This window comes from Haliotis rubra, unplaced genomic scaffold (genome assembly GCF_003918875.1).
Source record: "Haliotis rubra isolate DU_JTF1 unplaced genomic scaffold, ASM391887v1 Scf3, whole genome shotgun sequence".
Classification (NCBI taxonomy): Eukaryota; Metazoa; Mollusca; class Gastropoda; order Lepetellida; family Haliotidae; genus Haliotis; species Haliotis rubra.
The window spans coordinates 5,861,828-5,876,198 of record NW_025766968.1 but is presented as its reverse complement, the minus strand read 5'-3'; the positions used below and the strand labels follow the sequence as shown (position 1 = coordinate 5,876,198).

The window sequence follows — 14,371 nt, the reverse complement described above, 5'->3', positions numbered from 1 at the left end:
GTCTCCAAAAAGTTGGACCGATGGAGTAACTTAGTGGCTTGTCTGTCTAAACATGTCTTGATTTACATATCAATGCCATAGCAGTGATGCATGAAGACAGGAGACATGAGTGCTTCTGTTACATAAGGCTAATTAGAATATTTGTCTTGTTTCTCATATTGCCCTTTTCTTACATTGCCCTGGAGACTAACATTGTTGAATTTTTACCATTAAAGCTAATCAGATTTCGATTTTACACTAGATTCCAAGTTTTAGTATATACCATGCTTTTCATTATGTGGAAGAACCCAGTCATAGTTAGAATGGCCTTGAGCCCATCTCTTTATGCTTTGTATTTTGACTTGAACGAGGTCATGTTGTACAGTAGTATAAGTGCAATTTTGTAAATTGTTAGCGTCCACAATTTAATAAAATAAAACATCCTCCTGCCATCCCTACATTGTCAGTTATGAAAACATCAAGGGGAAACAAGACTATTTTTAATTGGCCTAAGAGACACCAATGATGTGTGACGATACTTCTTTGTGATACTTTCAGTGAATTGTGCAGTGGAGCATAGCAACACCGTCTACATTCAAATAATGTTATGGTGAACCCAGATATGTAAATAAACATCTTAGCTGTGGAGAGATACTGTGTAATTCTACACTTTGACTAGGTCACGACCACTTGTAGTATATAACAACAGTGTGTGGAGCTTGCAGCCATAACCAAGGTCCCCTTATGTCATGGATTGTATCAGGAGAGTGGTGTGTTCACGGAGCCAAAATGTCAAAATATCGGTATGTCAATATTGTGGTATTGTCTGTAGACATGTATAAGGTTGTCTTTATGTTTGCTTCAGTAGAAATTTAGAGGAATAATTCTTGTTTCTGTTTGAATAAGCATGAATGAAATATTGTGCAGGTTTTAAAATGAGTCATAAATACTTGATATGCAAGTGCTTGACTTTTATGTTCAATTAGTTTGTTAAATGATATGGTAGGGTTGTAATGTGTTAAGGGAAATGGTAGATTTGATGTAAATATGGATCCTGTAATGACTAATACATATATGTGTATTTGTACTGTAGCTTACCAGATTACTGTCTTTCACTTCACCCCACAAAAGTATGTCAAGCTGATGGTGGCGTAATTACTAAGCTGTCCATCAACTGTATCCCTATCTAGTTATTGGTACAGATAAATATTTGATTGATTGAAACTGATATGTAAACAATAACCTACTTATTATTTGACCATATATGTAACTATGTACAATGTCAGCCCTTGAGTAGGGAGGAAATACCACTCATTCATTACTGACAGAGTTGCTCTGTGGATATGGTTTATGGTTTATATACTGCTGTAATATTTAATCGGCACTGTTTGTTTTGTGTCAAAGTCTAAATAATACAAACAGTACCATGAATGTGTCATGAATTACCTGTTCCAACAGCATCTGTCATCATGTCCAAATGGTATGTCCCTCCCCGTGTCCCGTTGAATTGTTTGAGGGTCCCGGTGGGGTTACCGACTATTGTAAACACAATGATAACACTGTTGTCTGTGTAGGATTGGTCTGAATGTGGCTGTATGTTTCTCATAAAATAGGAAGTACTGATGAAAAATATGATATAGTGACTCATACCCTGAGTTAGGATCATTCGTTTGTTAATCTGTGAGACGACCATTAGTCTGTCTGTCAGTGATATGGCCACAAGCCTCCTTAGGGCGGTGGGGTAGCCTAGTGGTTAAAGCATTCGCTCATCCTGCTGAAAACCTGGGCTCGATTCCCCACCTGGGTACAATGTGTGAAGCCCATTCTGGTGTCCCTTGCCATGATATTGCTGGAATATTGCTAAAAGTGGCGTAAACTAAACTCACTCACTCACTCAGTAGCCTCCCGGTCAGTGACGAAGCCAGTAGTCTGTTAATGCCAGTGACAAAGCAGCATGTTTATTTGTAACATGTCCACTGGCAGCTCCTTAGTAAGTCAGTGACGAAGCCACTAGTCTGTTAATGCCAGTGACAAAACTGCTAGTTTGTTAGTAGGGGTGGGTATTGCAGAGAATTTTCATATTGCGATATATTGCAATGCAGAAGCAAATATTGCGATATGTATTGCAATATATTCCAAGGATTATTTTTTTAACAAAAACTACTTATAATCGAGTTAATGCTTGATTATAATGCAAAAACACAACAAACTCACTATGATTGATTAACCTTTTATAAAAACTTTTAATCATGACAAAATAAAAATGTAAGTAACATTTGGCACTAATGAAACAGGGAAAAGAACAATTAAAAAACGGAAATATCCGAAGATTTCCGAGTGTTACGGAGTTTTCCGAATGCATGTCAAAATACCGGTTTTCGATCAGCGTATTGCAAGACGTATCGTTTTCATGTCTGAACCGGTAAATACCAGTAATTACCGGTAAACCGGTTATATTGCGAAGCCCTATTTGTTAGTAACATCGCACTTAGTAGCCTTGTAGTCAGTAGCATGGCCACTAGCCAGATAGTCAGTGACAAATCCAATAGTCTGTGTGTTAAATACTGAATCTACCAAGCCACAGTTCCTAGCCAGTTCCCTGTCCCGGTCAGTGATCATCATGATCCAGGATTGGAGTATTTCAATGCCTGATGGATGTGGTTGATATGCTAAAAAATACCTCTTGCAAGTTACTAGACTTTTATGATGGTCTTGTCTCCAGAGTATCCATTGATTTTGTCTGAATCCCAGATTCAGTCTGAGCACACCCCTTGGTGTGTCACCACCCTACTAATCTCAAAGGGCTAGCATTATAAAACAGTCGTGACTAGTACAAGGAGCCACACACTTATGTAGTCAGTATGCAAGTGCAATTATCTTGAATGTTATATCAAATCCCATTTCACCACGCCTTGTCCTATAGTTAACCTTCCTACTGAATACAGGTTTCGCCTGTTGGACAAGTGCCAGTTTGTAGACTGTACAAACAATCCCTTCCATGCTATCTTGGAGACATGAGGTTTTTTAGTTCCTCCTGTCTTTTCTAAGAACTTGATGTAAGATTGATTAATTAGACAATGTCACACTTTTCCTTGTATTCTCAATTTCATAATTTGTGGTAATGGATAGTGCCCATGATTTTTAATCAGTGTTTGGGGTCACAGATGTCTTAAGTCGTCCTAGGCATTGCAATATGCTTCGAGGCCCTAGAGTTATGTCCCTTGTACATGCAGGATCCTATAATTTGGATTGGAAACCTGTATTGGCAGGGATCCATTTGGGTTTTCCTCCCACATTAAACATGAATACAACATGATATGCTGTCCTGGGTATTAAATGCAACTCACTTAATATGTGACTGTTAAGATCAGAATGATGATAAATTTGTTGTAGAGTAGAACCAACTGCTTTAAATCAGTGCAAGACCATACTTAGAGACCATTTAAGCTGAGTTTGGAAGTGAGGTTTATGGGAATGAAAATGTAATGAATATAGCCTCAAATATACTTCTCATCAAAAGTTTAGACTCACTAGTGTAAATATAGCCACTAGTGGTGTAACGATTCATCGATAGTATCGATGTTTGCATCATCAACTACGCGATACAAGTGCATTGATGCAAAACACATTTAGGCAATATATCAGAATATTTATATCGCAAGGGTCTGTGATACATCGATGTATCGCCACAAGAGACGATATACCCGATACTCCTAAATACTACTTAAAGTCGTAAGGAGTATTGCATTAGGATTAGGAAGGGAGTCTCTTTGAAATACATGTACTTCTCAATTTAAAAAACAAACTGAACCAAGGAATTTGTTTGTGTCTGCCATCTTTGTTACATGAGCAAAGGAGTTGGTGTATCAGTGAAAGAATGTGAACATTTTTTAATCTCTGTGAACTATAAAAGACTTGTCTTTATGTAATTGAAACATGTTTAAGTTGTTTGACAAATACCACCATTTATTAACAACTATGAACGATGTCTTAGCTTTGCTAAGAAAGAGAAGATAAAATCTAGAAAGCATACTTAAGAGTTTTTTCAGTGATTCTGGTATAAATTACATTGAAATGTCTGTGAAAGCATTGGTGCAGAAACACAACTTTCCAAGGGAAACCTAGAGCAAGGTATACTGAATATTTTTGATTGTACTTTCTTAAGCTTTAAATGCTGAAACCTTATTACATGAACAGCCTTTTAAGTGTGTGTGAATGTAACACCTGTTCTGCTGTATAACAAATAAAGATTCAGTCATTTTATATATCGTATATGTCCTGTTTTTAGAATTGTAAAGTATCGGGATACATATCATATCGCCACCACTGTATCGTGATTATAATCGTCTCGCAGGTTTCTTGCCAATACTTTTATGGTATATCGTCTCGCCTCATTAAACTGGTATCAGGATATATCGTCTCGCCACTTATATAGGCACCGATAAACAGCTCTAATAGCCACTTAGGGACCATTCATAATTTATGGCTAGGGGAGTGATGATGATTTTAAGGGGGGTCACCCATTTTGTTCTGGGGAGGTAGGGGGGTCATCAGTTTTGTACACGTTTCTAGGGGGGTCAGCAATTTTGTACATAAAAATATTCACATTGTACATGCTTCTCCATAAAAATCATCATCACCCCCACCCCACCCCACCCCCACCCCTAGCCATAAATTATGAACGGTCCCTTACTTCAGGCAACTGTTCTAAACTAAATTTTGCCATACTGTTTAAAGGTACTGTTTACACATGAACTGATGTATTGTAGAACAAATTCATAACATTGAAAAGGTTATTGTCATGAATTTCAGTAAATGATGAAAATCAGTGTTAATTGGCAAATTTTGAACAAAACTTTACAACACAACGCAGCTGTTCACATGCATGATATGTGCACATGCTTTTCAACAATTTGATGCATGATCCTCGTGCAGGTCAGCTGCATAATGTTTGCAGTTGGTTCCCCCAAGTTAGTGGAGAAATTTATCTTCGATGTAACCATATATATATACATAACACATAGTGAGTGTTTTAAGTGAGTCTAAACCTTTGAAGATAAGTATATATCTTTTGTGCTCATGTTGGTTCTTTAACTGGTGTGGATGATAATACTGTTTTGTTTCCACTTGTTTTAACAGTCAATATGAATTGTTCATTCCATGTTAGGTTATCGATTTCATAATTTGTTTAAGGACTGGTTCATAATAATTATTGTACTTCTTGAGTTTGATGGTTGCCTGTACTTGAGACGTGGATATGGAAAAACAAATTCAACTCTTTATTCTTAACAGAGAAGATTCATTTTACTGTGCCCTCGGCCATTTGTGGTGTGGTGTGGTGTGGTCGCCTAGTGGTTAAAGTGCCAATCATCACGCCAAAGTTTGATTCCCCATTGTGGGGACAATGTGTGAAGCCAATTTCTGGTGTCCCCCGCTGTGATAATCAAATATTGCTAAAAGTGGTGTAAAACTAAACTCACCTACTCACTCACTCTACATTTTGGAGGACCTGCATCCATGAATGTTCTCTTCCTCAGTTTGAGGACTTTTACTGTTTTTACTGTCAAAATGTTTGTGGTAAAAAAAATCATTATGTGGAAAATATTTTTTTTTAAATCACTGCTAAAGTGGATGCTAATTGGGCCAGTATGTAGTGTAGCTCTTTGGGGACATACAGGAAATCTAACACTTGTTTTGTAAAATCAGTATGAAATGTGCTGATATCGTTTTAAGATTCGCACGGTGTGTGTGGAGTTTTGTGAAAGTAGTTCGTGGATTGACCTAATTTGCATAGTCATCAGATTTGCTGCACCGTTAACACCCTCTATTAGATGATAATATATATCATTATTTATCTTTACATTTGTTTTTGTATATAAAATATTAATAATCGCTCTTGTACCACCAACCGTGGTTATTTGAGAATAAATGATTGATTGATTGATCATAATCTCTGTTTAACACATTCAATGTTACATGTTTGAAAAAGTTTTGACCATCATTGTTTTTGTGAAACTCAATTGGAATAATAACTTTTGTCATTGTTCAAATTCAAAGTTGTCAGATCTGTTGGCCATGTACAATAAAGACACGTCTCCAACTCGAAGGGAAAATTTCACAAAACAAATGATTAGGTTTGTAATTTACATGTCTCACATCAGTCAATGTTTCGGTGTATGTGTTATTGGTTAGTTTCTGTTTTTTAACAGTTTGCGGTGTTTTTGTTCATTCCCGTTGACTCTAATCCACACCATGAAGGTGAACCTCATACAGATGTCGATACACTTATCAACACCTTAGTGCACGCTGGTCCAAACTACTTGAGACAGGCCAATTATAAGTGTGGGTGGAGAATGGCAAGACAAAAAAATATGGAATATTTTCAAGTCACATATTTCAGTAACGTTAATGTAAATGAGTGTTTTGAATCAGGAAGTAGCCTATTATGAGCTTATCTTGATGATATCAAATCGACCATTAGTGTTACTACCATTAAGAACGACTTTATCACAATTAGAGCTGGTGTTGAGCTTGTATACGATAGCTCAGACGACTCAAAGAATACAGGATTTTCTTGTCAAGCTTTTATTTTTATTTTATTTTTAAAATGCACATGTTCATCACATATTTTGTGATATTACAAATAATGCACTCATTGGTGGCAGTAATCTTTTATTTGTTACTGGTTTTCACAAGAGAAAATTGAAAGTTATCTCCCTTCCTTGTCTGAATGTATGTGAACCTTATATCCCTTCATTTAGTATCTAGTAAAGAATTTTATATCAGAGTAAACTATATAGACCATTCCAGATTGAATGTAGAGATAGTGTAAATACCTGTCCATTGCACTCTCTGACCAGCATGTCCAGTGTGTATTCAAATGTGACATCATTTAGGATGTGAACTGGTGAGCCATTGCTGATGTCATACTCTAAGAGTGTTAACATCAGTGGCTTATTGAAGGCAAATAAAGGACATCAAGTGAAGGGTTCTGTCACATGTGATTGTATTCAGAAAATCATTTATATAATATAATCTTTCTGCATACTGAATTCTGCATTTTGTTATTTAGTGAAAAATGTATTTCATAATATTTAGCAAGAAAATATTTATTAGGTATGGAATATTTCAGAGCTACTAGTCGTTTAACCATGTTTTTTTATTTTACGACCTCATGCAGCTATTTTAACAGAGCAGCATACTGTCATTGTTACAATGGTACCAGTAGCACTGATTCAGAACACACCCAGTTTGGGTATTATATACTCTTAAAAAAAAGTTAGGGGAATCTGGACTTTCAATTTGGATATGAAGTATAAGCATTAATAAACTTTTCAAAGACATCTTATGAACGCACCATCGTTTCTCTTTATCACCACCCCTAAACACAACGCATGGGATGCACGTACACAACGCATTAGCCCATTGGGTATCATTCTTGATTTTGATGGTTTTCAAGAAGGTCGATAAATCACTGTAGACCATTAATTTTGACAATCATCTTGCATCGCACAGTTGGTAGTGTTTGTTTCTAGCCATTTGTTGTGTTTGAAAATGAAAATCATACACTTGCAAATTTCACGCCTCCATGGTGTAGTGGTTAGAGCGTCCGCCTGGAGAGCGGAAGGTCGCGGGTTCGATCCCCGACCACGTCATACCCAAAGACGTTTAAATATGGTACTTGTTGGTCCCTGCCTGGTGCTCGGCATTAATAAGGCCTGGTCGGCTCGGGAGTCAGTATAATGTGTCTGACAAGCAGCCGCAGATACACATACACACGCCTGCACGTCGTCATATGAGGGAAGTATTCTCAAGCACGATGTTAAACCCAATTTCACCTCACGTCACCTCACCTCATACACCAATCATCATTCATAACTGTACAAACAAGTATGGTCATTAAGAAGTGCAAGTGGTGATTCCCTCTCAAAACATTCATTATTATCATATCAACATTGATTGACTCTGATATATCTCTCAATTTGTTTAATCGTAAATTAAAAATGAAGTTCCTCTACTACTTTTTTGTAAGAGTATAATTCTCCAACCATCCATGGAGTTACCTGGGCAGAATCACACCCAGGCTTGTCATAAGAGTCAACAAACATGAGAATATGGTGGTTCAAAAATGTCATCTGGGTGATTGTCTGTCACTGTACCCAAACAATTTGTATATTTGTTTTTCTTTTATCAACTAGTGGTTGTCCTGGAAACGATATGATGACTGGAAGAAAATAATAATTCTATTGTTTTTAAAGTCTGTAGAGTCCTGTTACTCAACAAATATCACCCAGCGAAAATTGAACTGTAATTTCTGAAGATGTTGAATCATGTTACTGAACAAATATCACCTTCTGTATGTTGAAATGTATATTCTGAATATATAGATGATGTGACCCGATGAATATCACCTAATCTGGATATTGAATGTATAATCTGAATATATAGATGACGTGACCAGATGAATATCACCTAATCTGAATATTGAATGTATATTTGGAATTCTGCTGCTAAGTGGACAAAAATAGAACATTGTGAAATTAGTATTTGATCAATGATGTGAATCAGGTGAGCTATGCAGACATGAAAGTCAAATATATATTTTGTGAGAGCCTTAAGACTATCAACAATTGAATTCACTTGAATCATGTATTGGAGTAAACGGTTATGATTCAGAAATGCCAGTGCATGCTCTACAGTCCTTCCCTTCATGTTATGTAGTTGTGATACTAGTAGTACTTTGCAGCTGTTAGTGTCCTGCTAGCTTGTATTGTCACCTCTCTCACTATCCTTGATTAGACAAACATCTGGTCTCTGAAATGAACATATTTTACAGAAAAAAACTGTTAATGAAAATTAATGATAAAATATAATGAAAAGGAGCCCAGAGACTTTCTTCATTTTCCTGAAGCTGTGGTAATCTAGACTTGCCACATATTCCAGACCTGCATGGCTTTCTCGGATATATTTGTTTACAGAGTCTGACAGACTATATCCTTGATGTGAGACCTGAGTTCTTGAATGTCGGCTTACGGTGTTACTGTAAACAGGAACATGCAGCCCAATGTTTCTCCAACCTCTAGCGACTAACATCCTGTTGGGCCATACTTGAAGGCATGTTAAAGGAAATAGGCTTGTAGTGGTAAAATAGTTTTTGTCAGAGACAAATGTTGTTGAAGTTAGGCCAGTAACAAAATGTTCTTGTTTCTTAAGACTTTTGACAAAACTGATTTGCTTCAGAAAAAAAAGATTTAAAATTTCTGTTGTATTTATTTTGAATGTTATGGTACATGAATATAATCAGGACTCTTATGTATAATATGGTCATTACCAGTGTGTTTCCTGGCATAGAGAGACAGGCTTGAGTAATAGTGACACTGCCATGAATGGCATGGTATGACAAAAAGTCAGAACTTGTGCAAAAGAAATTTTAGTTGTAAGATGATTTGTTTTTAAGCATTGCTTCCATAAAATATATTGAATATTCAGAGTGGGTGTAAACTTTAAGGCAGGCATGTCATTGAAATGAAGACATTTCAGTAAGTGTTAAAACAAGAATATTTACTAATCCACACCTATAAACTGAGCTTTCCTTCACTGCTAACAGTCACTCTTATATCTCAGCTACATGCTTTCATCTGAATCTATTATGTAGCAACACGTCTTTCCTCAATATTTATTACAGAAAATATATCTGTAAAGTAAATGTAAAACAATTAGTGTTCATGTGAAGTCATTTGATAACCAAACACTACTTCATCCTTTAACACATAAGCATGAAGTTTGAGTTATGTTTCAAAAAACCAATATGATGTCATAATACACAGCTGCATTTCTCAGCTGTCTGAGGAACATTAACATGTGCTTGTAATGTAATGTTGAGTTATGTGTAGACTACCAACACAGCTGTTAACTTCCTGTTTAACAAATTGATGTTAAGATCACCATAACAGCTGCAGCCAGTGCAGGCTTCTGAAGTTGATAATCACACACTACTGAATGTGATTCAAGGTCACTGCTTCAGGGTTGTGTATGAAAACACTAACCTGTGATGTATCAATACTTAGAGGCTTAATATACCAACCTGTTTGTGAACCTGAAGCCTAACCAAAAATGAGCTGTTATAATGTAACAAAATAACATGATGTAACATAACATTTTTGTCATACATTTTATTAGCAGATATTAAATATGTTTGTGTGAAGCATTCCTTTGATTTGTATGGAAATTGGGATTTTGTTTAATAGAGCATCTGTTTTTTCTCTGCTGTATCCAACAAATTCTTTATGTACTGAGGATCAGCAGAGAATATATTCATTTTCACCATTTATACATTTGTTTATATCTGGGTATTTCTGCAAAACAAATTATTCATTTTTCAGAAGTGTGGTCAAACTATTCATTGTGGCTATAAGATTGTGCAAACTATTCGTTCAAGAAATCTTCCCACCCCTCCACAGAAATGAAACCACTGTGATCACTTACAGGAACATAAGATATGTGTTTTGCAGGGGGCAGTTTTGAGAAATATCAGTTAAATAGACATAAATTTTATTACTTCAATCTCTGATCTGACTCCACACATTAATTCTCAGTTAAGTCTGGAGTCTTAAATTGTTCTAGTGTTTTTCAGTATATAGTTTCTGTTTTTCAGGAAGAAGTTGAGAAAAAGGCCAACAACTTCTTCGTTGAGGGGTCTTTGGAGCCACACATGCTACCAGGTAATATTCTCCAGATAAAACATCAGAACATGTTGAAATGCCATTTGTTTGAAGATGTCTGATTGTGATTCCTGCTGTTTGAGTCAAATGCTCACAGGATATTATTATAGTGCATGACCTATCATGGACATCAATGGAGACAGGTTTCTAACCAAAGTGAGTATATTTTAGTTTTTTAAAAACTTCTTCTTTAATTTCAGGAGAAAAGTTGATAGCCAAAGCAGATGGTGTTCTGAAGTTTGTTCCCTTCTCTGACAGAAAACAGGGTGTGTCTGGACATTTGTTTGTTACAAACTTCAAGATCACATTTTTGACTGCAGACCGATCTTCATATGGTCACAATGAGGTAAGCTGTGGGTAGGTTGTGCTCACACAAAGTTGAGTGAGTGAATGAGTTAAGTTTTACGCTGCTTTCAGCAATATTCCAGCAATATCACAGTGGGGAACACCAGAAATGGGCTTCACATATTGTACCCATGTGGGGAATCGAACCCGGATCTACAGTGTGACGAGTGTATGCTTTAACCACAAGGCTAACCCACAGCCCCCTCACAAAGTTTAAGTGGATGTGAAGCCTATTTCAATCAAATGCCCCTTTTTTTATTGTTCATACATAATAAATTAGTTTTTATGTTTTCTTTATTGAGTCGGGGTGGGGTAGCCTTGTTGTTAAAGCGTTCACTCATCACGCTGAAAACCCAGGTTCGATTCATCACATAGGTACAATGTGTGAAGCCCATTTCTGGTGTCCCCCGCGGTGATGTTGCTGAAATATTGCTGTAGAACCATACTCACTCACTCATTCACTTTCTTTATTGAACTGATTTCAATGCAGGTGTTTCAGGTAAGGGTACCAGGATGAAAATCTAACAATCTTACTGATCCTGTTTTTTTTCTGAAATATTTTTAAATAAAAATTTTGCTGTACCATTTACTTCAATTTTGTAAAACTAAAGGGAAATTCACATATTTTAGCATGTTTAGTCCGAGCAAAAATACTGAGTCGATTTTTTAAACAAAAATGTGGAAATAGAACTTTCCGGTCAACTTTATGTACTAGTTTTCAGCCAGCCATTGTCTTACTGCCCATGTTTTACAAATTAGATGTTATGTGATTTCCAGTATTACATTAATCAAGAACCGTGAAAGTCTGGGTTAGAATTGATCTTCAGTAACATATGCTTGTCGTAAGAGGTGACTAATGGGATCAGGTGGTGAGGCTCACTGACTTTTTTGACACATGTAATCGTATCCCAATTGCATCGACGATCGATGCTCATGCTGTTGATCACTGGATTGTCTGGTCCAGACTCGATTATTTACAGACCGCCACCATATAGCTAGAATATTGCTGAGTGCTCACTCACTCACTCACTCACTCACTCACTCACTCACTCACTCACTCACTCACTCACTCACTCACTCACTCACTCAATATTAGTGTCATCAGTATCAACTAAATTTGATCTTCACAAGGTTTGATCTTTCGGACACCAGCGTTACTATAATGAGATGGGTTGTGTCACACAGACATTGTACACACTAGGATGATGACTTGTGTTGAAGACAAAGTAGTCTTTAAGATGTTAGTGACATGTTTTACAATTGTTCATGCTATAATCGAGAAAACAACAGATGTTCTTAAGAGTCTTTAACTTGAGGACACTATTGATTTAGGTTATTTAGGTTACACATTTTTTTAAAAACGTGTTAAATTAGGTTGTCAAATCTAATTTTGGGGAGCAGTGACAAACTATAAGCAAGTATATGACAGAAGTGCATCCTGATAGGATTTTTGTAGACTTATACTAGTCATTGATAATCCTACGTGTCTTCTCTTATATTTGAACAAGGGGATTATTTGGTGTATTTTTTACATTTCCAAATACACGTTTTTATTATAATTCTTTTTATAAATATTGCACCTTTCAAATGAAAATATGCAAAGGTAATAGAAATTACATGCATGATATAACAGGATGTTGTCTTTGGCAAGAACTATTTACTAACTGGTCAGACTTAAGATTTTAAAAAATGATCCCAAAATAAGTAGAAAAGGCATAGTATAAATTTTTACTGGGCCCCGTTCCTCAAAGCATAGTATAAATTTGTAGTGTCTCTTTCCTGGTTTCAGGAAAGTAAATGATCCATCAAAAGTAGTATAGGAAAGTGTGTGCTGTGTGAGGGATGCTGATGTTTCACAATGGGCACATGGCATCAAGGATGGGATTGTGTCAGGTGTCCGGTGACGGAAGTTGAAGGAAATGAGGACGAGGATGAACATATTTATCTTATTGTGATTTGAGATGATGTTTAGGTGTTATTGTAATAATTGCCATTTTGCTTCCTGATTTAAACTGCCTGTCATTAACATGTGTTTAGCATACAACTTTTCCTCGGTGAAACCAGTCAACCAGTATTGTCTGTCTAGGGTTCTAATGGTGATCATATGGCACTTGAGTTTCAAATGTTATGAAATGAAGGTTCACATATTGATATTCTTTTGATATTATTACATGGAGCCTGTCCAGAGATGACAAACCAGTGTTTGATAGCATCAACAGGGAATTATATTATCTGGTACAATGATACAGTGGAACCCTCCCCCTCCCGTTCAGTCAGGAACCACCTATTCCTTTTTAGTTAGGAACCACCCCATTCCTTTTTAGTTGGGAACCACCCCATTCCTTTTTAGTTGGGAACCACCCCATTCCTTTTCAGTTGGGAACCACCCCATTCCTTTTTAGTTGGGAACCACCCCATTCCTTTTTAGTTAGGGACCACCCCATTCCTTTTTAGTTGGGTACCACCCCATTCCTTTTTAATTAGGGACCACCCCATTCCTTTTTAGTTGGGGACCACCCCATTCCTTTTTAGTTGGGAACCACCCCATTCCTTTTTAGTTGGGAACCACCCCATTCCTTTTCAGTTGGGAACCACCCCATTCCTTTTTAGTTGGGGACCACCCCATTCCTTTTTAGTTAGGGACCACCCCATTCCTATTTAGTTGGGTACCACCCCATTCCTTTTTAATTAGGGACCACCCCATTCCTTTTTAGTTGGGAACCACCCCATTCCTTTTTAGTTGGGAACCACCCCATTCCTTTTTAGTTAGGGACCACCCCATTCCTTTTTAGTTGGGAACCACCCCATTCCTTTTAGTTAGGGGACCACCCCATTCCTTTAGTTAGGAACCACCCCATTCCTTTTAGTTGGGAACCACCCCATTCCTTTTAGTTGGGAACCACCCCATTCCTTTTAGTTAGGGACCACCCCATTCCTTTTAGTTAGGGACCACCCCATTCCTATTTAGTTGTGTACCACCCCATTCCTTTTTAATTAGGGACCACCCCATTCCTTTTTAGTTGGGAACCACCCCATTCCTTTTTAGTTGGGAAGCACCCCATTCCTTTTTAGTTGGGAAGCACCCCATTCCTTTTCAGTTGGGAACCACCCCATTCCTTTTTAGTTGGGGACCACCCCATTCCTTTTTAGTTGGGAACCACCCCATTCCTTTTTAGTTGGGAACCACCCCATTCCTTTTTAGTTAGGGACCACCCCATTCCTTTTTAGTTAGGGACCACCCCATTCCTATTTAGTTGGGACCACCCCATTCCTTTTTAGTTAGGGACCACCCCATTCCTTTTTAGTTGGGAACCACCCCATTCCTT

At 37.1% G+C, this 14,371-nt stretch overlaps 1 protein-coding gene across 1 annotated transcript in view; it reads left to right on the top strand.

Moving 5' to 3' along the window:
* Positions 1 to 14,371, top strand: part of LOC124282515 (myotubularin-related protein 10-B-like) — a 40,785-nt gene that overhangs the window by 7,294 nt on the left and 19,120 nt on the right. The window contains exons 3-4 of the mRNA XM_046718527.1: positions 10,634 to 10,700; positions 10,901 to 11,046. Coding sequence (XP_046574483.1) covers positions 10,634 to 10,700; positions 10,901 to 11,046 — 213 coding nt within the window. The remainder of the gene's footprint in view (positions 1 to 10,633; positions 10,701 to 10,900; positions 11,047 to 14,371) is intronic.